Below are 27,723 nucleotides of genomic sequence, written 5' to 3' on the forward strand. Positions count from 1 at the left end.
CATACTGCCTGCCTCAGGCTAGGTTTCCTCTAGGTGGAATAAAGCTGAAGCTGCTGACAAAAGACTTTGAGTACCTGCAGCTTAGCAGAGCTGAGAAAGGCGGGGCTGGACATGTTTCAGCCTTCATTATTTCCACATGAGCCATTCCACACACACCTATCAGTGGTGGTATTCAGTGGGCCACTGACACAAGATTTCCATGGTTCTCAGTTCTTTATATATGTTCCCTCCGTCTTCAACCCAATGCTGGCCCCTGTGTGCGCCATGCAACAGGGACCATTCCAGCACTATTGACATAGTAAGAGCTCAGTAACGGTTGGTGTTGTTGATGGAACACAGACGTTTACCTGTAGAATACTGGATATAAAGTGGTCCAACTTGACTGGAAGCCATACTTCTAGAAGTTCTATATAATAAATATGTATTAGTTGAGGAGAAAAATTGATATTTGTTACACTTCTACTTTATGTCAGGTACTATGCCAGGCACTTTGCATATTTTCCCATTTAATCCTCACATTAACCATGAGGCAGATTTGATTTTCTCCCACTTGATAGATAAGAAACAAAGACTAACAGGTTAACTGGCATGGATTAATTCATAAACTGTGTAAAGTAGTAAGTAATGAAGCTGTGATTTGAATGCAGGACTCAATGATTCCATGGCTCAAGGCTTTGTCACTTTACCTTTGCTTGCCAATAGAAATAATTCAGTACTTTGATCAACCAATGAGTTTCAAAAGGGGCCTCCTAGATATTTATATATCATGTTAATGAAGGGAAGCAGGGAAGAGAGAGTAATTAGGAAACTAATGAATCATCTGCTGTTGCACAAATAAGCTAATTTAATTTATTTAGGAAGAAGCAGCGGAGTGGTTCTGCATCTGTGTTCCAGCTACGCAATCTTGGACCAGTCACTTAAACTCTAGGAGATGTGGTTTGGGTATTTGTAAACTGGGATCCCACTTTGTCAGGCCTACCCCACCAATTTATTATAAGGGGCAGATGAGATAATGTATGTGCAATCAATAGGGAAACTGTAAAGAAGTATTCAAATGGAAGGCATCCCTATTGATTTTGCCTAAATAACAGACACTAATAAATAAATCATTTTCTATTTCAAATGTGTTTACAATTATGCAGTAGGGAGGCAGGCTCACTCTAGATTTTAATAAGGAAGCACTTCTAATCATGGCTTAAGGCAGGACTTAAATAAAAATTAGGTCTTTAGAAAACACTTATGCTAATATGTAGTTTTAAATGATTTTCTGTGCATAATGAAACGCGACCACAAAATTAATGGGCAAGTTAAAGCTAAATTGAGAAGTCGGGATTTATTAGCAGAAGTCTTTGCTTTTAAAGTTACTTTAGTTTTACAAATTTTATAGGATTGTCAAATATTCAGAAGTACTGGGAGAAACATCTTTTTTAAAAATATAATTGTTCTTTTAAGTTTTCCCTCTAGAAATCATAAAAGGATAAAAAAAGCTTTTCATATTCAAGACTCCCTCCTATTACTGTCAATAGCGGTTAAGTGTATTTATGGAGACATGAGACAGCACAAAGATTCTTCTGTAATTCGTCAGAAGTCCCATCTTAAGTATAATTACATTACACAGCTCCACTCAGTCATTAGTTTCTTGTTTAGCAACGATGTCCTTCATTTTAAATTCTTGATGGTAATTATTTGTAACTATGCCCTTGAATTCTGAAAGCATGTGTCCTGCAGTCCTGGTGAACAATGGGTGTTTCTGGATTACAACACCTCTGGCTTCCCATAGGATATCATACAGGAAATAGTCTGTAACAACATGGAAAATTTGCAAAAGGTTCTCAGCTTGAGCTACAACCCAAAATGAAGTTGTGTGGTTATGCATGTGTGTATTATGTGCAATAAAAAACTAAAAAAGCAAGTTGTTAGGTATAAGGCATGATTTTTAAAAATCCTTAGTGACTAAAACACATTTTAAAGCATTTGACAGTTGCTTAAATTAAGGCATATTAACACGTACAGAAGATTGACCTGAAAGTGAGTTTTTTTAGTTCTACCAGTGTTTTTTTTTTTTTTTTGCAGAAAAACATCTTGTGTTTGTGTATTTATTCACTTATGGAATACCCATTACGTGCCAAGAACTGTTTGGGTGCAGAGAACAGGCTATAAGATACTCTGAGCCCTCCAAGAGCTCACAGGCCGGTGGCCGGGGGGGGGGGGGGGGGGGGTGGGGGGTGAAGAAAAAAGCAGGTAAGTAAATCTAAAGAACGTGATTATCCTCAGGCCTGGGAGAAATAGCAGATCATGTTGATATTAAAACCTAAGCATTCTAGCTTGTTAACTCACATGCTGATTTGGTGCATTCTTAAAGCTGGGCGTTTCCAGGGTTGCCTTACAATATTTTTACTGCTCCTCTTGGAACTTACACTCCCCAGTGCAACTGGCAACAACACAGATTATGCTCTGAATATAAAGATCAAATGCCCAGTCTTGATCTTCACAAGAGAGGGCATCCCTTCTGGATGCCTCATTGGGACTCCAGCTCACTGTGGCATCGGGTTCTGTAGTTTACTGTAGCTCTGCAACATGCCACTCCATTCTGTCATTCTTGTCTTTTCTTCCTCACCTCCCCCAGCTTTTGTTCTCTTTGGCTCTTTTGAAAGCCATATTTATGTTCTTCGCATATGGGAAGTATTTTTGGTCAAAATTTAAAACCTGTAATGCGTTCCTTGGCAAAATGATTTGCTAAGCAAGTCTGGCTTTAACTTGAAAGAAAAGCTTTCAGTAGGCAACAAAACAAAAATCTCACAAACCACTCTGGCCACACTGCAATTCTTATTCATCAAAGCTAAATATACTTTACATGCATGTATTAAATAAAACCCTCTTTCTCAGTGCAAGGAGGTGTGTATTGGAGTGATTAAAATTTTTATTACTGAGCCACACGTGGTTTCTAATAGAATTATATATAGACATTTATATTTTTTCCTAACACGGTGGCTTTATAGTAGGAACCAGAATGATTTTCTTAGGGATTAACCTCCTAGCTAGGAGGCAGAGAGAACCATGGAGAAACAATATTTGTAGAGTGCCTATTGTCTGAAAGGCATTGTACTAAGGGCTTTATCCACAGTTCTTTCACTGAATCCTTACCACCAACCCTAGGAGGTAGGTAGCAGAATGATCCCACCACAGAGGGAAAGACTGAGGCTTAGACAGGTTAGCTATGTTGCCCAAGGTCTTTCAGCCCTTCTCCTTTCTATCAAGCTGCTCCTCACTGTTGAGATGCCAAAGGTGTCCTAGTGTTGCCACGTTTTTTTGCCTAATTTCTGTGTGTTTTCCTTTCTCTATAAAGCAGTGAAAACTCAGGTCAGGTTTGGTTTGGATACGAGTTTGCTTGAAAGAATGGCCAGCACCCGGAGCTTGGCAATCAACAACATGAGCACTGCAACTAAAGAGCAGGTGGTGGGCAGGATTCCTCTCCAGCTGTTACAGTGGGGTGATACCTAAAGTTCTGCATCCAGGCAGATCTGGATTTGAATCCTATCTCTGCTACCATCTGGTGACTCTGGGCAAAGTGTCTATCTTTTCTGAAACTCAATTTTCTCAACTATGTCTTTTCTGAAACTCAACTTTCTCAACTATAAGGTGGAGATAATGCTGCCTACCTCACAGTGCTGTAGGAGGATTGGAGAGGACATACAACAAGGACTTGGCAGATAGTTGGTAATTATTCATGCTTTTATGTCTGCCTTTTGTATCCACAGACAACCACCGCATTCACCAGGGTTTTGTGTGAGCAGGTCCAGGCCTGCCCGTTTCTCAGTGAGTGATAATCAGCTTTTGCAGCTGAAGCCTGTTTGACCATAGACCTGACATCTTGCTTAGATCCTGCAATACCCGACTCCTCTTCTGTAGTGATCACCAATCCTCCTTTATCCCTAGTGCAACCTCTGGCTAGGATCTATGAATGCACTGGGCTTCCTTCTGCTTTTAGGCCAGCTAGATCAGACACGCACACCCACCTTCACTCGGGGCTATGCCTAAGGTCCCTCTATCCTTTGGATACTGTGGAATGCTATTGCAGAGCTGACCTTCATAACTGGGGTGCTCACCCTTCTCCATGCTTACTACAGTTACTATTTTGAGCATCTTCTAGGAGCAGAGCCCTGTAATAACACAGGCATGGACCATGCAATTGAGCTGAGTGCTTTATATGCATTATCTCCTTTAGTCCTCATTATAATCCTGTAAAGTAGGTACTATTAACATATTCAGGCCAGGTCGGTGGCTCACGCCTGTAATCCCAGCACTTTGGGAGGCCGAGGTGGGCGGATCACGAGGTCAGGAGATCGAGACCATCCTGGTTAACATGGTGAAACCCTGTCTCTACTAAAAATACAAAAAATTAGCCAGGCGCGGTGGCGGGCGCCTGTAGTCCCAGCTACTCAGGAGGCTGAGGCAGGAGAATGGTGTGAACCTGGGAGGCGGAGTTTGCAGTGAGCCGAGATAGCTCCACTGAACTCCAGCCTGGGCGATAGAGCGAGACTCCATCTCAAAAAAAAAAAAAAAAAAAAAAAAGTACAGGCCTTCCCTGGATTGAATAGCCCCCAAGGTCTAGTCTCATGTGAGATCCTATGACCCTATGTGAAACTTCTGTTACTATAATGGAGACTGTATGGAAACTGAAACTAAATAATAGTGGTATTTTGAAATGAAGACTCTAATTCTGGTTGCACATGTTTGTTTTCTTTATTGAAAGACAATACAGAAATGATGAAACAATACCTCAAGGGTCTTGAACATGGATCAAATGACAGAAGTCTTTAATGCAATGGCACAGAAGCTTCTGGCATCAGCACCTGCAAGCCCTGTTCAGTCATCATTCATGATCGCCAAATACTCCTTCTGGTGTTCAACCAGCTTCAGGAATACTTGGTATTTCTTATCATAGTATCTGTGGGAGAAATATAAATATGTTGAATGATCTCAAGACAAAACTGCCACAGGGCTTCCCTGTACATTTAGAAGAATGGGAATATATGTGTGGTGGCGATGCTGACACCTAGATTCTGAATGCTTACAGCATCCTGGGCAATGAATTAGCATGTTTCAGACCTATTATATGTGACCTGGATGAAGTTTTATTATCTCCAATGTAGAAATAAGAACATTTAAACCCCATCTCTTAAAAATACAAGAATTAGCCAGACATGGTGGTGGTGGATGCCTGTAATCCCAGCTACTCAGGAGGCTGAGGCAGGAGAATTGCTTGAACCTGGGGGGCGGAGGTTGCAGTGAACCGTCCCCCGTTCACTGTGAAGTGGTTGAGTTGCACCACTTCGCTCCAGCCTGGGTGAAAGAGCCAGACTCCATCAAAAAAAAAAAAAAAAAATTCCTAAATGAGAGGCATATACAAAGTAGTATAGATAAAAACTGGCAGAGCTGGAATTCAAACTCATGTCTGTCTGACTTCAAAGCTTCTACTGTATATACAAAAAGGCCGGACTTAATGGAGACTCTTTCACATTGCCAGCTTCAATAAGTATTTCCTATATAACTAGCCCCAGGTTTGATGACTGGCCTAAAATCACAGCCTGACCAAGGACAAAGACTGAACATTTTAATTGCCCTTTTGCAGATTCCACATCTAGGTTTCCCTTGTGACCTGCTTTATCCAGGAGCAAAACCCCATGGAAATGTAGCTAATGCCTTTTCTAGAGCTGTGCTCGCCTTCCAGACATCTCACAGTGGCCGTTGCTCTCCCTGTCCTATCTGGCTGACTCTTTGGGTTAGACCTGTTAGAACTGGTATTGGCCATGAATCAGACAGCAGAACAGCTGAAGCTGCTCTGGCATCATAATCCTGAAAGGAATAATAGGAACCGAGACAAATTATACTTGCAGCCTTGCAACTTTGTCCTTACTCCTCTTGGTTGGGAAGCTGACACGGGGTGAGGGGATGAAGAAGCCAGTTTAGCATGTCTTGCTCAATTCTGGGGTGCTCTGAAAAGGAGTCTTCATTATGAAATTTTGGTGCAAAGTTGTGCATTGGCAGAGAGAGGTTGTAAGAGTAACCTTGGATACACACAGGGACTTCTACTTGTCACACATAGCTATGTCAGTAGGAGTCCCCTACCCAATATTTATTAGACTGTAAGCATTCTGGTAACGTAGGAGTTGTGACGGGGCCAAGCACAGGGTTAAAAGGCGAACTCCAAAGCCTGGGTTGGAATCTTAATGTGGCCTAACATTAGCTGTGTGACTTTGGATATGTTACTTAAACTATTTCTGCCTAAATTTCTCCATCTGTAAATGGGGATAATTATGGGATCTACTTCAGCAGAGCTGTTGTAGATTAAATGTGGAAATAAATGAAAAGCATTTAGAACAGTACCTGACTCATAATAAGTGATATAAATGCTAGTTGCTAAATTTTAGATAATTAATATTTTAATATTATCATCAATATAGCTATATGTAGGTACTACTAAAACCTACTCTATGAGCATCCAAATTTATTAGTTGTAGAATTATTTTAGGAACAATTTGCTCCTACTAATGATGCTCTGTGACAATATAACGGTAAGGAATTCTTTCACTACATGAGATAGATTTCTTGACTTTAGAATCTCAAAATTGCTAGAAGGGAGCTAAGGTGAGCACCCCTTCACACACACTTGATTTACAATGTTAATACTGACAACTTTGCCACAACTTTGTGCACTGGCCTTATTCTTTACATAGGTGGAATCATGCAGTATTTGTCTTTTTGTGGTTATCTTATTTCACTTAGAATAATATCCTCAAGGTTCACTGATGTGTGGCATGTCAGAAATTGCTTCTTTCTAAGGCTGAATAATACTCCATTGTATGCACATATCATTCTTCATTTATATGTTCATCTACTAATGAACACTTAGGTTGCTCTCATGATTTTCGCTATCATGAATAATGTTGCTGTGAACATGAATGTAGAAATATCTCTTCCATACCCTACTTTCAGTTCTTTTGGGTATATACTCAGAAATACAATTCCTGAATCACATGTTAATTCTATTCTTAATTTCTTGAAGAATGGCCATAGTGTTTTCTGCAGCAGCGATACTATGTTACATTCTCACCAACTATGCACAGAGCTTCCAATTTCTCCACATCCTTGCCAACATTTGTTGTTTTCTGTTTTAAAATAGTAGCATCCTAATGTGTGAGGTGGTACCTCACGGTAGTTTTGATTTTCCTAATAGTGCTGTTGAATACCCTATCACGTGCTTACTGGTCATTTATAAATCTTCTTTGGGGAAATATCCATTCAAGTCCTTTGCCCACTTTTGAATTGGGTTGTTTTTGCTTTTTTGTTGTTGTTGAGTTTTAGGAGTTCTTTATACATTTATATATTCTGGATATCAATCCCTTACTGGATGTATGATAAGCAAATGTTTTCTCTCATTCTGTGAGTTGCCTTTTTACTCTGTTGATAGTGTCTTTCAATGCACCAAATTTTTCAAAGCACGTTTAAGTGACTCTTCCAGAGCCACATATAAATTTGGACTGGGCATAATAATGGAATTTGGGGTCATCCTAAACATTTACTTATTAAACTATAGTCACTAAATTACACTCTCCGTGACTGTGAATTTTAAAATCAGCTGAATCCCCTCTCTTCAAAATGTGCCTCAACTCAGTCCCTGCTTCTGTGTGGCAGAGGCCTAAGTAAATGTCGTCCCACATCGTTAACAGTGTGATCTATTAGGCAATGAGATGAGGTTGGCTCAGAAGGAAAATGGCTTCTCCCGTCTCCTTGCAAATCTCTGGGTTGCCTGCAGATGGTGCTAAAGCACCGTGTGTGCCGCCTCCTTCGCAGAGAACAGCTGCCAGCTGCCAGCTCCCAGCAAGCAGCGGAGGACTCTCTGAACACGTGGGGTTTACGGAAAGAACTGAAAAACTTCCCTGAAAAGTCTTGGGAGGGTCAGGGAAGAGATGGAGAAAGACAATCTTTCTAATTTCACAAAAAGAGGGATGCTCCAGCTGCCTCCAGGGAACAGAAACAGGGACAGCAGCCCATAGCTCCTACTGCCAGTGGGAACTCAGATCTCTCCACCTTCCTGCATGGAGCTCCCCTACGCAATGCCTGTACCTTCCACTCTGGCCTTTAGAGAAGGGTTTATATTTGGAGGGTTAGCAGCCTGACTCTATGTGAAGTTAAAGGAAATGAAAAGAAAGTGGATTGCTTTTCCATGAACATTTCCAATTCTGTTAAATACTGATCCTGCTTCAGTGGGATCTGCACATTTGCCTGTTCATCATGTTAAGTGGAATTTGCTTTTAGGTCTTAACCTCGAATACTTTCCTAAAATTATAAAAGCACTTCCACAACAGCCCCTTCATCTTCAAAATCACTACCAGCAAATTAATAGAGGTCTTTTACATCTCTAGCCTGGATTCTTGAAAAAGCCTTTTATCTGGACCCTTTATTTCTACCCTGAGCCCCCTGTAATGGATCCTTTAAGAGGGATTTTTCTGATCTGCATCTGACCAGATCTCACCACTGCTTAGAATTCAGCATCTCTATTCTGCCTTAGGATGAGGTTGGAGGTCTTCGGCATGGCCTCCAAGGTATTTATGAGCTGACCTCCCCCTACCCAATTCTATCCTTCCCTAGTCCCACTTCCTGCCATTCCCCATCTCATACTTTGTGTTTCTGGATTATGAGTTGTTTATAGTAACCTGAATGTACTATGCTGCTCCCACTTTTATAACTGTACATGTTATTCCTTCTACTATGAATGTTCTTTCTTGCCTTGGCCTGTCTACCAATTTCTTACAAGTGCTTAAAGTTAGCTTGGACATAACCTCCTCCCAAAAGCATTCTCTCATCTCTACAGGCTCCCATCTCTTTCTTCCTTGGGCAACTTTGTCACCTGGCAATACTTCAATTGTGGAACTTATCCCGTTGTTCTAAAATAATCTTATGTGCCTAAATTAAATTGTGTTTTATTCCCCTGTAACACCTGCCTGGAGCCCAGCATAATGCCTTGAATATAGCAGGAATTCAGTAAACTAATATTTTGTTGAATTGGGATTAAAATACTGCCCAACGTCATTTTTTAGCCTTTGATGCCAAGTGATACAAAGAGTAAAAGAATGAGCAGATGCTACTGGGTCCTTTGATGGAGATATAAGAGATCCCTACTTTAGAACAGAGAAGAGCAGATTTGCTGCCAATTACCTGGGAAAAAGAACATTGGTCTGAGAGTTCAGAAGCTTACATTCACCCCCAGCTCTGGCCCTACATAGTTCTGCAGTCTTAGGTAAGTGAAGGTGACGTTACCTCCCTGGAACTTAGTTTGCTTAACCACAAATTAAAGGACTGGATTAGTTGACCACCTGAGTTTATTCCAGATCTATAGTTGCATGTGTGTCTGTATGTGCTCACTTCCTTAGCACTGTACATATAAAAAATACACACTTACTTTTTATCCTGTAGTCTCGGGAACACAACTTTCCCAACTTTGCTCATTTTTGCCATTGCTTCCTGTTAAATGGAAAACAACATAGACAGCTGAGTTGGAAAGCGAAATCCAAAGCGAGGCTCGTCACAGGCAAAACATTCTAATTTGAATTTGCTTCCCTTTAAGATATTTGGTTAGTCCTCTTTTTTTTCAACTTACTTTTCTCTGGTAATAAGAATAAAACACAAAAATAAGAATAAAATACAGTGAACATTTAAAGTTTCAATTATGACCACACCTCCTGGGCTTAATAAATACTTGTGTATTGAGGCCTCTGGGGCATAAACAACCCAGAAGGCAAAGCAGTTCTGTGACTGCCTCCAGGGGTAAGTGGGAAGAATTATTTCCCCTCCTCACTATCTGGACACAGGGCAGAAGCAGGGAACATAACCAGCCGCTGAGTACCTTGTCTACTTCCCTAAAGATAGCAATCACGGAATGGAACTCACTTTGCACCTGTACTTGAGGATAAAATATTTAAGACCTCTCCAATTCAACTTCAGCTCTTTTTCCAGCAATCTCTGAAGTTGTGAGTACATACTGAGACCTCCGGGCTGAGTCTAAGTGACTTGAGTTCTGGAATGTGACTTCAGGACATTCTTTTCTTTACAATGGGGCACTCAGGCAGATGACATGTTACAGCATCTGGGTGGACATGGTATGGTAGGTGCAGCATCAAGATTAACCATGGATTGTTTTGGCTCCCATATGAGCAGAAGATTAAGGTTTTCTTAAGCAGTCTCCTAAGGCTGTTAAGGCCATGAGAAAGTAAACTTTGGAGTCCAACAGACCTGGCCAGGGAAGATTGCAAGCAACAGCACGACAAAGCTCTACAGCATAGGCTCAGTCTTAGGAACGGCTATTGAATTCCTATTGCTAAGGATGCAGTCATTCTGGGATCACATGTGTACAACTTCTTATTCTACACATTTATTAATCACTTACTATGTACCACACACTCTGCTAGGGATACAGATTTGCATACGACATACTCTTTATCCTGGAGAAACTCACATACTAGTAAGGGAGGAAAAAATGTAAAAAAAAAATCTGAATACCATACAGAATATGAGAGCCCCTGGGTATCTTCAAAACATTTCCAAGTGTTTCCCCTGACCATCTTTGCCACCTTACTGTGACTGATTGACTGATTTGCATGCCACTAATTTCCTTCTGCCACTTTGTATATTTACTGGTTTATGTGTTCATTGTCTGCCTTCTCCACTCCTTGCCCTAACCAGAATGTAAGCTACACAGGGCAAGAACTTGTCTACTACTAAGTCTCGACACCTGGACTATTCATAAAACATATTGCCTCCCTTTCACGTGCCAAGCATAACACTCAATCTACATGGAATACAGAGAGGAAGACTGCATGGGCCTTTCATCAAAGAGCTCACTATAGAGTGGAAAAGACATTTACTGTGATCAAAATAGAGTGTGATAAATACTACGCTAGAAGTGGATAAACTTCTTTCAGTAGTTATTCAAGGGTTAGGTAACCTGATGGTTCTTTCATCTGCTAGCTTACACGAATTTCCACTCCTGCTAGGTTGCTCTATGGACTCTTCCACAAGGATAGCATGTGCATTCTGAACTAGACATCTAGCTTCCCAGCTCTCAATGGATGTGAATGTGCTGATTGGGAGATCAGAGATGCTAAGAGTAGCCAGCACAATGACAACAGAAAGAAATGGCAGCCTTAAGTAGGGAGGAGATTTTTTTTAATGAAGAAAAATTATTGACAAAGAAACCATGGAGAAAGAGGAAGACTAAAAGGGCTGTCTGGAGTCATTTTGTGGAGGGCCAAACAGTCAAACACATCTTAGTGAACATGCTGCCATTCCACTTAGCAGAGGTATGTTAAGAGCTCTGCTTACCCCAGAACAGTTTCCTTCAAAGACGAAGTCCTGATTCCCTTAGAGCAAGCCGGGGTATTGTTGAGACAGTCTCAGCAATCCCCATCATCAACTGTGCCACTCATTCTTATTTTGTCCTTTTCGTCTCTTCCTTGAGTTGTGCTCTGCTGTGCTTTAGGGAGGACCTTGCCTTCTATTGCCAGCTCTGAATCTTCAAACTGCCCTCAGGGAATGCTCCTCCTGGCTGTGCTTTGGCCCCACACTTGAGACAACATTCCAGGATCGCCCTCATGGGTGGGATCCAGGAAACTTCTATTATAGAAGGTACTCCATAAATGTTATTTTCCTTCCCACTGCAACAGATGTGCACACAAACGGCAGACATCAGGGAATTCTTCCTTCCTTTCTCCACATTACCTTTGCTTGTTTTAAAAATAAATTGAGAAGCAAACATCAGCAAGAGAGATTTCAATGGTTTAAAAAGAGGTTATGCTGTTTCTCAGAAAGTACAGATTTAAATGTTAAACTTAGCTCAGGTATCAGCTCTACTGAGATTTTTTTCTGACTCATCCCCGCTGCCTGCCTCCCACCTATATTGAGTTATGTGCTCCAACAGCAACTTCTGCTTCCGTCTATCATAGCGTTTATGACATGGCACCATATTTTTTTGTTAACAGATCAGCCTCCCCAACTAGACTGTGAGCGCCTTAAAGCAGGAATTGTTATAATTATTTTCACTGCCAAACTCGGCATCTGGCATATCGTATGCACTCAGGGAATGTCTACGGAATGAATGAACTTAAGGATAATACACGTGACGGAATGTTAAAATGGAAGTTTTGGCTGAGATCTAAAGATGACAGATATAAGATACCAAAGTGAACTGGAAACAGACCACCCTGAAGAATGTGCAAGAAGGGTGCCTGAGGACCCATTAATCAACTCTTAAACCTTTCATTGATGTGGAAGATCAGACAGAGATGGATTTTTAGGAAAGAGCTGTTGGTTTATTGCACATCAGGCCTCCTTCCAGGGTGAAGTATGAAGGGATCCTCTCCCTTCAGGAGTCAGGAGGACACAGACCAGCAGAGAATCTGCTGCATGTCCCTGAGGTTGTGGCACATGGTGGCTTGTGTGTGACTCCTGTCTGGAAGAGACAGGCTGGCTGACAGCTGCAGTGTAAAAGTGAAGTAGAGGTTACCCTGGGATCAACCAGCACTGCCAGAGTCTGTCCAGATCCCAAAGACAAAGGTTTCCCATAGACCCCAAGTGGCCCATGTGTGAGAGAGCTGCCAGGGGTTCTCAGATCCTGTCCAACATGGCCGCCTAACGAGGTGGAGCAGTCACCATAAAGAAGCATGAGGTTGGGCCGGTTGCAGTGGTTCGTGCTTTTAATCCTGGCACTTTGGGAGGTCAAGGTGGGTGGATCACTTGAGGGCAGGAATTCAAGACCAGCCTGGCTAACATAGTGAAACCCCGTCTCTACTAAAAATACAAAATTAGCCAAGTATGGTGGCATGTGCGTGTGGTCCCATGGGGAGGGTGAGGCACAAGAATTGCTTGAACCTGGGAGGCAGAGGTTGCAGTGAATCGAGATTGCACCACTGCACTCCAGCACTCCAGTCTGGGAGACAGAGCAAGACTCTATCTCAAAACAAAACCAAACAAAAAAGAAACCAAAACAAACAAACAAAAAAAAGGACAAGGATTCCTGAGGAATTAAGAGAAGAGTAGTAAGCAATCTATGAGAATAGACAGGTGTTAACCAAGACAACAATATTTCAGGCAAGAGGTTTTCAGAGGCAGGGGGTCTCCCCAAAAATCTATGATGTGCCTTATGAGAATCAGAGCTAGCTGTAAACACCTATAAGGCTAAGAGAGCATGAAGCCCATTATGACAGTACTGATCAGATTAGAACTTTCCTACACCCCTAACTTTTCTTCCCTTATACTCTCTAACCATTTCAGAGGAACAAGAAAAAAGCTAATATGTTGGAGAGAAAGTGAATGAGGAAGAAAGAAGAATCTGATTAGGGCTATGTCTCGTTTCTGGCAGACTCCAGCTGGAAGAACTGGAAAACATCTTACCTTTACCTTTACATATTCTTTGATATTTGAATTTCTGAATTTTGGCTTCATCTCACAACTTAAAGGACCATAAAGGTTATATTATCTAAGTGACTTTATATTTATCTAAAAAAGTAATGGAACCACCAGGATTTTTAACCAGAGCAGGGAAAAACTAGCTCTACTGCACAAATGCAAAGGGATAATGAGAATAGAAAATAAAGTTATAATTTTTTATTCTATCTCAATAATCATGTTTGTGCTACATAATTTTTTGTTTGTTCCATATAACTTGTTAAAAACAAGTTAAAAACAAGATATGCATATAAAAAGTTATATATGCATAATAAAGATCGGATCAATATATATTAAAATGTTAACAGGTTGGATAGCATGGGTAACAATTTTTTTTTCTTGTCAAGTTCTTATTGTGTTTTCTAAATTTTCTACAGTGGCATATATTAATTTTGTATTTGTAGGGAAAACATGTAATGCCATATATATATATTTAAAGTTATGCTTACAAAGACAGTCAAAATGACTCGGGCTCACCTTCCCCTTTCCTGAAAGGCAGGGCTCATTATGGGTCCCTGACACAACGTGGAGAATACCCTGAGAATCAGTGCTGTCATCAGAAACAGCACTGCTGAGTTTTTCAATTTCTCCAAATAATTAACATAAAACTGAAATCTCATGATCCCACTTGGTTTCAGTAAATCTGAAATTACCACAACATAACAATATGAATTTATTATGGAAATGCTGACACATGCTAAATATAGTCACCCCCACAATATATTTCTGTTCCAAAGGGTTTATTTGAAGTTGGCCTCCAAATTCATACTTTTTGTCAGCAGGCAGGAGCCGGACAATCTTAATTTGCAGCACGCTACCCTCTTTGTTTGAGAGTCTAGACAGCACAATGAATACAGTGACTTTTCTTTTTCCTTTTGCCCACACAATGAAAGCTTTTTAAAAACAAAATATTTTGTAAAATAGCATTTTAATCACTTCTTTTCTTTCTCTCTATAAGGCAGAGCTATAAATAAACCATGAAAGTTCACATTTGATCATCACTTCTGAAAGCAAGTGAAGGGTTTCTGGAGGAAAAAATAGGGGCCCTGTACCACGGCCATGAAAGACTGCATTCATGGGTTTGACCCTTCCCTGGTGTGTCGAGGCTGAGATACCAATCAGCACACACTGCTCACCACTTCTCTTGTGGCAGCACTGGCAACAGCCAGGCCTGCATGTGGGCAGGGGAAACACCCAATTCTCACTGTAATGACCTGGCCTGGGAGCTACCAAAGGGCTGTAGGCCATGTTGGAGTTAGTTACCAGGGAAATGAGGTTAAAGGAAGCCATGGGTTCTTCAGTACCCTTGGAAAAGATGTGGATTCCATGAGTGGTAGACTTACTGATGTTGGCAATTTTGGGAGCAGAAGATCTAGTACCTTCTCCCCTACCCTGAGGAAGGGGAATAATGGGCTTAAGCCTTTTGGGGAAGACTGTCAGTAGTCTAGCCCAAGGTACTACAGGGCACTGCAAGCTGGGCAATTCCAGAGTCACCATCTATAGGGGAGAATATAGCAGAACTTAGTGTGGTGGAAACAAGCTATATATGAACTCCCAGAAGGCAGAAATCACATCACTGTAGGCCTAATGTCTAGCACAGTCCTAGCACTTACAGGTGCTTGGTTAGTGTTTGCAGAGTTGCCAAAGGAAAAAGTGATGGCAGTGTTTCTTAAGTGGCATCCATAAACTCCAGGGAATTCTCATTAAGATTCCAGAAGAAAATACTGGAAGCACCATTTATATGACTTTTTTGGTCTTAAGAAATTAATTACACTTTAACAGCATTTAATATATGGATTGTTACTAGACAGTTTATCAGTTTGGCCACACATCAGTCAGTCATGAGTCACATGAGATGTGTGAGGTTCTTGTGAGGAGAGTGGGAGCTCTGCAACTCCAGGGGTGGCCCTATGGCACTCCCTTATATGTCCTCAGCTTCCAGAATTGCTACATGTTGTCGTTTGCATGTTCCAGGTTAGTGATTAATAGGTATTAACTAGTTTAAACTAACCCTCACAAAATGGACAAGCAGCTAAAAAAGATTCAGTCAATGGATTTGCACGTGATGGAGATAATTATCACCAGTTCACCATTCAGATTCAAGTAAACAAGAAAATGGTGATGTATTTACTCAGTACTAGCTCCTCATATTGTAAGGTAAAAACAATGAAGACCTAGTCAAATAAGACAAGGATTGGGAAAATAATCAAAATTATCAAGAAGATTGCCTTAGATTTTGATACATAGGCACATACAAAATCATTTAAAAATCATCAAAAATCATTTTAAAATTATTAAAAACACACCTGGCCATAGACATATAGTGTACTTTTACATGTTGCTAATATTAGCATGAAGCCATCATGACAGGTAAACACAATGGAAATACTTTGGTTCAGCTATATTTCACTTGTTTTATAGAGTAAATAATCTATGAACACAGTATAGCACATCATGCTTTTTCATAAATAGGTTTTCATGTACTGAGGATGCATACTCAAAATTTATTTTAACTGATGGGGGTATATGGTTAAAAAACACTGTGGTGTCTGTTGACTTAGGGGCCGACTACCACTGCCATTGCCATTTTACTGGTTTAAGCTTTGTACTCTGTGCTGTGCTGATTATTTTAAGTACATGATCTTTTTAACCCTCAAAAGGACATTAGGACACAGATCATCTATCACCACTTTGTGAATAAAGGAACTGAAAATAGAGATAATATAAGTAATTTTCCCAAGGTCATAAAGCCATTATGTAGTAAAACCAGAATTCAAGCCCACTTCTGACTCCAGGCCATTGCAAACCCTACATTCGGACTCAGTGGTACCATTCTCCCTGTCATGAAAACAGCCTGATTCTTGAGTGCCCTAGGCTGGAGTTCAAATCCTACTTCTGCTGCTTATTAGCAGGTGTGATTACCTGGAGTGAGACGAGCACGTGTGTATCAGTGAGATGCATCAATACAGGACACTGTACCTTTTTTTTTTTTACAGATGCTGACACATAGCTCTAAAATACAGGAATCTGCCTTCCTGAGGAACTCTGACTCATTTGACTGGAACAACAAGTTCACATGCTAATGTGTGGGCTGAGGCACATGACCCCTCCATAGAAAAACAGAAAATATATCAATGTGACTTTCCTTCAACACGCATTAAGAAATGGCTAGTTGTTCTTTTATTTATTTTGCTTTCTTTTCCTTTTGACACAGTCATCTTTTGACCTGCACCTGGTATTCTGTGTAACCCCCATGAATTGGAGACAAAAATATCAATTGAGAAGCAGGAAGGGATGAGAGAAAAAGAGAGTGGGAGAGGTCTTTATCATTAATCATGATATGAAAACTGGCACCTCATTTATAATTTTAAGTACACTACGTGCACACATTTACATATCTTTAGAGTGTTGACTATATGGGTGTATACTTCATCAAAATTCATCAAGCTGTACATTAATATCTTTGTATTTCACCTTATGTGTACTATATCTCAATTTAAAGTTTGCAAAAGAAAATGAGAAAACAAAACTGCGTGTCAGTATATTTATATTTTATTTTATTTTCAATTATAAAAATGCCTACCAAGTGAAAAAAAAAATTTTTAGATGCCCAGTCCTCTAATTTTGACTCTAAAACATACCTCAAATTGGTCTCTTGGTCATAAAGGAGGGGAGGAGTGGAAGCTTTATAATTCTGGAGGAAATGGAGACATTAGCAGAAAGATACTGGGTTTTAGAGATAAATGGGCTTGGGGTTGGATCCAGGCTCTGCTACTTATCAGATGTGTGAATCAAAGCTCAGTTTTCCCATTTATTAAGTGGGAATAATAATATCTACTCAGTGTTGTTGAAAATTCCAGTATCCCATTCTCTGACCACTACTGCCTAACTGGTCTCTTGACTTCCACTTTGGTTCCCCTTATAGCAGTCAGGACCAGTCTAGGTGATTTTTCAGAAGCAGAGAAAATAGAGGGCAGTGATTAAAATAACAGACTGACTATAACAGACTGCCAGAATTTGAAACTGGAGTTTTACATTTACTAGCTGTATAATCACGGAATAATTACTTAATTTCTTCATGCCTGTTGCCTCATCTGAAAATGGGGATAAAAATATGCCTTTCATAGGACTGCTATGAGAAGCATGTGAGTTATTTGAGGTAAAACACTTACAACAATGCCAGCATATAGTAAATGCTACATAAACTTTAGATATTTATTATCCCATTAGCATGCAAGCTCCATGTGGCCAGGGGTGTGTATTGGATTCATGCACCACACCAAGAACTGTGCCTGGCCAGAATAGTTAATCTATAAGGATTTGTTAAATTAATCAATGAATGATTTTATCTCTCTGGGCTGTTTTTACCTACAACACTCCTGACACCAAATGTATGGGTTTTTTCCTCACACTCACCAATTCTCCAACTCTCCTGTCACCAATTGCATGACTTACAATTAAATTTGATTCAATTCTGACACTAACCCCAGGTAGTTAGTGTCAGACCCCACAGCTTCAGGGCTCAGTCCAGCAAGACTGCCCACACTTCAGATGCCAATCACAAGTCCTGGGTCTCCTGTATTTCTGACCAACTGACCGCAAATTGGAGGTTTCCACAAACTCCACCCCCCACGGCTTGATAATTTGCTAGAATCAGCTTATGGAGTTCAAGACAACGGTTGACTTACTATTACCAGTTTATTATAAAGGCTAAAATTCAGGAACAGCCAAATGGAAGAGATACATAGAGCAAGGTATGAGGGGAGGGAGGTGCAGTGGTGCAGTGAGCTTCCATGCCTCCTCCAGGCATGCCATCCTCTCAATACCTCCCTGTGTTCACCAATCCAGAAGCTGTCTAAACCCCATCATTTAGGGGTTTTTATGAAGGTTTCATTACTTAGGTATAATTGAGTAAATCACTGGCCATCGGTGATTGACTCAATCTCTAGCCCCTTTCTCATTCTGGAAGGTCAGGGGAGGGGCTGAAAGTTCAACCCTCTAATCATGCCTTGGTCTTTCTGGTGACCAGCCCCCATCCTGATGCTACGGAGGGGCTCTCAGCCATCAGTCATCTCATTACCATACACATGGAGCTTAATCTAAGCTCCATAAAAGTGAAGTCCTTGGCTTTCCTTTCTTTGAAGTATCCCTAGCTTTAGCAGGGATTCCAAGAATTTTAGAAGCTGTGTGCCAGGAACTAGGGACAAAGAACAATATTTATTTTTTAACACGTCCTTGCAACAGTGTTCCATCGCTTTTTGAATAAAACTCAAATGTCATAGGGTGGACTAGAACTTCAGGATGGAGTTTATGCAGATGTCTCCAGCCTCATCTCATGCCCTGCTTACTGGGCTGGCCATGCTGGGAACACATTGGACATCTTGCTGCTGGCTGAACATACCAACCTTCCTCCTGCCTAAGGCCTTTCTGGATCTCTCAGGAATGGTCTTCTCCAGGATCTTTGACTGTCTGGCTTTTTCCATATGATTTAGGTTCTCTTCAAACATAATATTGAAAAGACTGCCCCTGGCCACTCTTAGCAGAAGCAGTGCACTCTCCTAAACATCTATGACATCATCTCATTTTCTTTTCCTCATAACCCTTGATAGCACATCATCATCTAAATTATATTTTTAATTGTTTATTGTCTGCCTGCTTCTCTGTGGTCCTCACCTCTGCTCTCCTCCCTCCTGAATCTAAGCTCCATGAAAGTGGAGTCGTTGGCTTTCCTTTCTTTGAAGTATCCCTAGCTTTTAGCAGGACATTTGTTAAATGTAAGGTGAAAGTGCAAGTTTATTGAATGCCTATTTTACGCAAGGTACTGGTATACAGATCTTGCCTCCCTTGATCCTCACTAACAGTCTCTGAGGAAGGTCTTATTATTTAAATTTACAATGAGGAAATAAAGGCTCAGAGAGGTTAAGTACTTGCTTAAGCTAGTAAAGGGCTAAGCCAGGATTTGAAACTTGCTTTAGCTCATGAATAAGACCAGGCCCATTCCTTAAGAAGCTCACAGTCAATAGGCAGATCTCCAGCTTTAGTTCATGACAATTTATCTTCTTCTGATGACTTTGGGGCCCTGTAAAGCCCTAAAAGCCTGCTTTCTTCACTGTCAAAGACAAATTCAATTATGGTCATTATATTGTGCTTACAAAGGCAGGAAGGTGGATTCACTGATGTATAGAATGACTGTTCATATTAATTATTGAAACAAACAAAATTACTGCCAGCTGTATGACCCTGAGCAAGACCCTTCCCCTCCCTGGGACTCACTGTCTTTATCAGTAGAATGAGGGGGTTGGAGTAAATTATCTCTAAAGTCTTTGCCAGCTCTGCAATCTGTTGGTTTTGTGCACATGTGGTTTTCTGATTAACTCTCAGTTGACAAGTTACTCCTTATTCCCCATGGTACATTCTATTAGGGTTTCGCTCAGCACACTCCGACAGAGAATATACACACAGTGTTTTCCTAGCAAGGTAAAGTTTCATTCCAATTCAGTCATGGGCAAATACGGCACAGGGGAGTGGTTTTATACTAGGTAAGGCCATCAATCTCTGTTGTGATACTCTGAGGTGGGGTCCTAATATATGGCCTGGCTGCAAAAGAGTTGGATCCAAACATGAATAGGGAGCAAGTATTCATCCCATCTACATGAGTTTGACTTGCTTCTTACGGATTTTCTCAAAGTAAAAATAGCAAGCTTCTTACTAAAAGCATCAGACAGATGATAGATTCCAAAACTGCAAGCTGTCACTCATCTAATAATCTATTGTTGACCGGAAAAAAATATGATCTTGCTGATATGTGAGGCTGAGAAGGTATATAGTACTGCCGTGAGCTGTAATTAAATAATAATAATAACTCAATAACAATAATTATAATGGCAACTGATATTTGTTGAGTACTTACTATGGCCTAGCACTATATTATTAAATACGTTACCTAGTTTATATTCCCAGTTCAAAGACAAGAAAACATGTGGCTTTGGAACCTATACTTTTAAACATTTGCTGTGAAACAAAGACTTCAGTGATATTTAGATCATAATCCAAACCCTAGTTCTGCCATGAACATCCTGAATCTCAATTTCCTCATTTTAAAAATGGAAATTTTAGGCTGGATGCAGTGATTCACACCTGTAATCCCAGCACTTTGGGAGGTTGAGGTGGGAGGATCACTTGAAACGGGTTTGAAACCAGCCTGGGCAAGATAGGGAAACCCTATCTCAACAAAAACATAAAATAAAAATTAGCCAGGTGTGATGGTACGTGCTTGTAGGCCCAGCTACTCAGAAGGCTGACTGAGATGGGAGGATCCCTTGAGTCTGGGAGGTTGAGGCTGAAGTGAACCTTGATTGTCCCACTGCACTCCAGCCTGGGCGACACAGTAAGATGCTGTCTCAAAAAAAGGGAAGTTTTAATACCTATTTTATAGGCCTACTGGATGGACTAAATGCTTAAAAGTGCAGATATTGTTATTATTTCTATGTACCTATCAACTGAAATAAACTTTATTTTCCCAGAAACTTTATTGAAAGGTAAGTGTTGCCATGTGTGTATGTTTCAGGTGGGTTGGGGAAGGTGATAACAGTCATTATTCTCAGGCCTCCTCATTATCATTTCCAGACAAGTATTCCTCCAGTTGCAGGCAAAAAAGCCTGTTCCTCTGAGGTTTATGCCACCTAATGATGGAGACACAATGACACATGTCTCCCCTGCATCTCACTGCTGTCACTGTCAGCCTCTTGTTTCTGTCCCCATGTTAAATGAGGCTAAGGCTCCTAGATCACAAGCCTCCCTATCTACCTGGAGGTTTATCATTGTCCTGGACAACTTCAGCATCTGCTCATAAGACCCATCCAATGTTCCACTGTTACGGTTTCAAAATGTTTCCACCTCTGGGACCTTCATCTCCATTTCACTTCAAAACTCCCACAGCCCCCCTTGAGACTGCTATACTTATGAATATTACAATATACCAACAGCCACTTTCTGAATTCCATTGCCCTTCAGTCCAATTCTCTCATGTACTCTATCATTCTTATCAAATGTCCTTCTCCACTTTAAAGTAACTTCCAGAATCTCCATCACTTCATTTTCTTTCAATTCATATGTCCTGTCTGGCTCTAATTTCTTCCATAGCTAGCTTAGAGTCCATCATCTTTTGTGTCATTTACCGACAAGAATCTGCAATATTCTCTTAACTGCCCAATTCAATAGCTACCTTCAGTCCACAGAAACATTTAGCCAGGATATGCTTCACTTATGGCTACAAGGGACAAAATCTGCTTCAGAAGGAGCAGGCCAATGGGAGACTGCAACTCAAGAAAGTGAAATATCATGAAAGCCCTCAGGGTCTGAACACTTTTGAAATTTGCACTGCCTGCTTCAATATTAATTCCTTCCCATGATGATCTTTTGGCCAGCAGATCAGAAACAAAATCGACAGCAAAGAATCAAAATGTGTGATAATATTAACATAATGAATAATGATTGAGCTGCAAGGGATGTTGGTTAGTCACTAGGCCAACTGCTCTGGGTTTAGGCAGGTGAATAATCGAAGCTAAGAGGCAAGGAATCTATCCATCCATCTATCCCTCCATGCTCTTTCAAGTTCCCTGCTTTTGGATCTCCAATTCTTCTAAGCGAGAGCCATTTTGGTAGTGGGGCCTAGATATTCTGGCCTAGACTTTGGAGCTGGCCTTAGACTGTTTACGATACAGAAACCCTCTAGCCAAGCCAGAATCCATTCCAAACCAACTTCCAGAGGAAAAAGTCAAGCAAAGACATCGAATCTGAAGCCAGGAGTTGAGAGGCTAAGGATGGTACCAAAGTAAGAGAAGGGCTAGAAGCCAGGAGCATAGAGAGAGCAGAGGTCAGACGGATAGAGTGACAGGTGTGGAATGCAGGTCCAAAGCAAATCACTGTGGTGCCCTTTTAAACTCTCTTTATGTGTTTATAATCTCTTCCATGTTCCCAAAGCCCCCTGATTTTCCTCTGTCTTATCATTCAGCACACAGTAGGATAAATGTCTGTTTTCTTACGTCTCCCCACTGGACTGTGAGATGTCAAAGGGTAGAAGCCATTAACTTTCTCTGTATTCCCCCAAATTGATATAAATAATGCAAAAATGTAATAAATACATGTTGAAAGAATTAAAGGAATGAGTAAATGGATTAATGAATTAATGAATGAATCAGGGGTAGGATCCAGGATATCTGTATAAAGCAAGTTTAGGATCTCCCTCAGTTGTACTTTTTGGTATTTCCTGCCAGGTCAACACATTCTTCATTGTCAGATGTCAGATAGTTAGGATCACAGGCTCTAGACTGGCTAGATTAGAACTTTGACTCTTTCACTAGCTAACAGAATGGCTTGGGTGGGCCGGGCGCAGTGGCTCATGCCTGTAATCCTAGCACTTTGGAAGGCTGAGGCGGGTGGATCATCTAAGGTCAGGGGTTCGAGACCAGCCTGGCCAACATGGTGAAACCCTGTCTCTACTGAAAATACAAAAATTAGCTGGGTGTGGTGGCAGGTGCCTGTAATCCCAGCTACTCGGGAGGCTGAGGCAGGAGAATCGCTTGAATCCAGAAGGCGGAGGTTGCAGTGAGCCGAGATCGCGCCACTGCACTCCAAGCTGGATGACAGAGGGAGACTGTCTCAAACAAAAGAGAATGGCTTGGGCCTTAACTAACCTCTTTGTCCCTCAGTTTGCTCATCTGTAAAATAGAAGTAATAGAAATAATTACTCATAAAGTTAAAAAAGAAAATGCATACAAACCACTGAAATTAGTGCCAGTCACAAACTAATAGTTTCAAAAATGTGAGTTATTTTTATTCTAAAAATTATTACATCAATCTCCACCCCAGCGCTACACAGGATCTTGTAATGTTCTCTTGAGTGATACTATTTAAAGACAGCACTTCCTAATCTGCTGCTGCATGTGACATGCTGCCTGGGCAGGGGAGTGATAAAGAACACAGAATGCAGGGACCATTCAACATTGAATATCAGCTGATGCCTGTGGTTAATGAAGGGAAGGAAGATGAACAATGGACAGAAAGGAGGCTGCAGGGGATAAAAGCTGTAGAAGCTTCTTGGTTTGGAAACACAAAGTTTATTTTTGGGTTGTACTTCCAGTCCTTTTACTTAAAACAAACAAAGAAAACAACTATGTCAGCTGTGTTTACAAATAAGAACTTGCTCCGGCTTTTACAAGACACAGGGAATCCAGTCTGCTTCCTTCTGGTTACCATATTATAGATAGGCACATGATGTGCTGGAAACAAAAAAAAAGATCTGGAAATTAGGAGGCTCCAACCCTGTATTAATCTTAGCCTGGGCTCTGTTGTTTTGAATAAGTTGCTTCCTTTCTTTGGATCCCAGTTTCCTCTTTCTCAAAATGGGAAGTTTGAGCCAGATAATGTCATTTTTATTGTGCAACCAAATACTTATTGAGTACTTATTGTGTGCAAGGCATTGTGCTACACACCATGGATAGAGGAGGCAACCAGACAGCTCTGGTCCCTGACCTCATGAAGTTTAAAGCCTACTCGAGAAACATCGGTGATCATAGGAGAGAGGAAGAGGAAGACAAAACTACTATGGAAACTTATGGAACTAGTTGAAGGTTGACAAGGAGTTGGCTGGGTAAAGAAAGTTGATGAGGAAGGTTCCAGACTGAAGGAAATGCATATCTGAAGGCCTTAAGTAAAGATAACATGATACATTTAAAGGACCTAAAGAAGTCCAAGATGACTGGATAAAATGAAGGGAAAGCATATAGGAGATGAAGCTATAGATGAAGGAGAGGTCAGATTTTGGATGGTCCTGTAAATCATGTTAAAAGGTTTTGAGTTATGCCAAAGTCAAGGAGAAGCCACTGGAGAGTTTTAAGCAAGAGTGATCTTATTCATGTTTGTTAAAGATCACTCTGGTAGATTTGTAGAGAATAAACTAAAGAATGGTAAAAGTGGAGGCAAGGAAACCACTCAAGAGTTCCTTGGAGCAGTCCAGGTGAGACATAAGGATGGTGATGGTAGAATTAAAGCAAAGTGGAAGAATTCAAGAGACATAAAATGTAATTTAGAAAGACACCATGAGAGACTGATGTGGAGCAGAAAGACAGAGTGGGCTCAGAATGTCCTTGAGGTGCTGCCAGGAGTGAGTAAGGACACGTGGTGCCATGTATGGGAACAGTGCCAATTTTGCAAGCAGAGGTGGAGATGGTGGGTTCAGATTTTAATATGCTTAGATTGAGATGGCTGTGAGCCCTTTAAGTGAAGATGTTATATAGATAGGTGTAGACCTGCTGGCATATAAATAGTAAATGAATCCTTAGAAGCAGATGAGATGGACAGATTCCTGTATAAGACTACCATATAATATTGGGGAGAGGAGAAAGGAAAACTAGCAAAGGAATTTGTGCAGAAACATTCAGAACAGCGGGAGGGAAATCAAGAAAATATGTTGTCAGTGGAAGCATGTTTCAATGAAGGGAGTGCTCCACTTTGCAAAATGTTGCCAAGGCTAAAGCTGAGTAGGGGTTGAAAAGCCCTTTGGGCTCAGCAATGCCTTGGGTCAGCACTAATGACTGAGGCAGCATGATTTTGGTGGAATTTCTGTAGTGGAAGGAAGATCTGCCTTAGTTAAGGAGGCAGGGGTGGTGGTGAGAAAAATCATGATAGTGAGGATAGATACCTTTTAAAGCATCCTTGACCATGAGAGGCAACAACTAGGGGAGCTGATAGGCAGAAGAAGGGATTTTACTTTACTTTTTGAGACAGGGTTTTGCTCTGTCACCCAGGCTGGAGTGCAGTGGCATGATCATAGCTCACTGCAGCTCGAACTTCTGGGTTAAACTGATTCTCTGGCCTCAGCCTCCTGAGCAGCTGGGACTACATGTAACCACCACAGCGACTGGCTTTTTTTTTTTTTTTTTTTTTGAGATGGAGTCTCACTCTGTCACCCAGGCTGGAGTGCAGTGCTACGATCTTGGCTCGCTGCAAGCTCTCCCTCCCAGGTTCACGCCATTCTCCTGCCTCAGCCTCCCAAGTAGCTGGGACTACAGGCACCTGCCATGATGCCTGGCTAATTTTTTTGTATTTTTTTAGTAGAGATGGGGTTTCACCATGTTAGCCAGGACGGTCTTGATCTCCTGACCTTGTGATCCACCTGCCTCGGCCTCCCAAAGTGTGTCAGCCACCGCGCCTCGCCCGCCTGGCAATTTTAAAAAAATTATTATTAGAGAAAGGGTCTCACTATGTTACCCAGGTTGGTCTTGAATTTCTGGCCTCAAGCAATCTTCCTGCTTTAGTTTGTTCTCGCACTGCTATAAAGAAATACCTGAGACTGGGTAATTTATGAAGAAAAGAGGTTTAATTGGCCCATGGTTCTGCAGGCTATACAAGAAGCCTCTTCTTGTATATAGTGGCCTCTGCTTCTGAGAAGGCCTCAGGAAACTTACAATCATGACAGAAGGCAAGCATGTCTTACATGGCTGGAGCAGGAGGAAGTGGAGGGAGGTACTACACACCTTTAAACAACCAGATCTCCTGAGAACTCACTATGTAGTACCAATGGGGGGATGGTGCTAAACCATTCATGAGCTCCACCCCCAAAATCCAATCACCTCCCACCAGGGCCCTCCTCATTGGGGATTACAATTCAACATGAGATTTAGCCAGGGACACAGATCCAAACCTCCCAAAGTGCTGGGATTATAGGTGTGAGCCACTGTGCCTAGCCAGGGATTTTATTTTTAAGATGAAAGGTTTACAGCAGCACTATCCAACAGAAATAATATGATTTACACAAGTAATTTTAAATTTTCTAGTACCCACTTAAAAAAGTGTAAGTGAACTGGTGAATTTAATTTTAATATGTTTTTATTTAACCTATTATACCCCAAATATCATTTCAAGTAATCAATACAAAAATTATTTATGAGATATTTTACATTCTTTTATTCATGCAAAATGTTTGAAATCTGGTGTATATCTTACATATTGCAATTTGGACTAGCCACATCTCGCGGTTTCAATAAATACATTTAACTAATGGCTACTGTTGGACAGCACAGGTCTAGAGCATGTTTAAATGTGGATGAGAAGGAGATAGTATTGAAGAAGCTAAATACAGAGTGAATGGATAATGAATTAAGTGGGCTGTTAGAGGCAGTAGGAGATGAAAGAGTCTCTGATAATAAGTGGGCCATGTCTTTCATTGTAACAAATGTGAAGGAGAAAAAGACTGTATCTGGATATAAGCAGTGGTGTGCTGATAAATAATACTGATAAATAATCAATAGAAAGCCCTAATTTTATCAATTGCCAATTTCTGTGTTGTAAATACTTCCATCTTGACCAATTTCAAGCTCTGAATGTGACAGAATGGATGTGAAGCTGGGAAGAGATGTGCACAATATGCTCTTGTGAGCAGGGCTGAGCTAGCCCCAGCTCACTACCGGATCTAAGAAAGCTGGGAGATTTAACGGCAGTTGTCTTTCTAATGGCTTTTCTCTTAGAGTTAGTTGGTGGCTAAGAATAAATAGGAGGTCATCTCTCTGAACATGAGAGGAAAGACGGGGATGGGAATTGGCAAAGTTTGATAATAGTCATTGTAGAAAATGGGAAATTGAGCTGAAGTGATATATTTATTCAGGTTCCTATTAGGAAACAGATGGACACTCACATTGGGTAACTGAAGTAAGCTTCAAGAAGAGTTCCTTTAAAAAGGTTTAGGAAAAGAAACAAGTACCTAATGATTACCAACAGTAAGGAGCCATTACAACCTCTTAGCCTGAAGGAGGACAGGGAGGGAGGAGAGGTTCCCATCATGCACAAAATTGTAGGGAAAGGGCCACACACAGGAACTGTGGTCCATTGTAGAAGGATGGTAGATGGATGTAGCTAACCTGCGTCAACCCAGCAAGGAGAGCGCTGGGGGAATAAACAACTTCATTATTCTCCAGGTTCCTGCTGGGGCTTTCCATTGGCCAAACCCAACTAGAAACCAGGGCTAAGAGACTGGTAACAATTAGTATAGAGTGGTAGAAGCCTGCCTTATGGTTGTATGGCTTTGATTTATAGTGTCCACAAAGCTGAATTCATCCTGGATTAATCTTTGCTAAAGAACAATGGGGAAAAAATAAAACAGCCACGTGGAGATTGACCGTGTAGAAAAAGAGAAGATGGGTAAGAGGAAAGTGAAAAAAAAAT

The 27,723-nt window shown here is 41.0% G+C and overlaps 1 protein-coding gene across 38 annotated transcripts in view; it reads right to left on the bottom strand.

The window, feature by feature from the left end:
* The window catches only part of FGGY (FGGY carbohydrate kinase domain containing), a 486,570-nt gene that overhangs the window by 19,820 nt on the left and 439,027 nt on the right, over window positions 1–27,723 (bottom strand). For 37 of the 38 annotated variants that reach the window (XM_024346119.3, XM_024346101.3, XM_063801337.1 and 34 more), the window contains 2 exons: window positions 9,464–9,525; window positions 4,719–4,948 (listed from right to left, as the gene is read on the bottom strand). In XM_024346119.3, coding sequence (XP_024201887.1) covers window positions 4,867–4,948; window positions 9,464–9,525 — 144 coding nt within the window. In that variant the 3' untranslated portion in view covers window positions 4,719–4,866. Of the gene's footprint in view, window positions 1–4,718; window positions 4,949–9,463; window positions 9,526–27,723 lie in introns of those variants that run through there. The other variant, XR_002938170.3, reaches the window with a different exon arrangement.

The sequence above is a fragment of the Pan troglodytes genome, chromosome 1 (genome assembly GCF_028858775.2).
Source record: "Pan troglodytes isolate AG18354 chromosome 1, NHGRI_mPanTro3-v2.0_pri, whole genome shotgun sequence".
NCBI lineage: Eukaryota > Metazoa > Chordata > Mammalia > Primates > Hominidae > Pan > Pan troglodytes.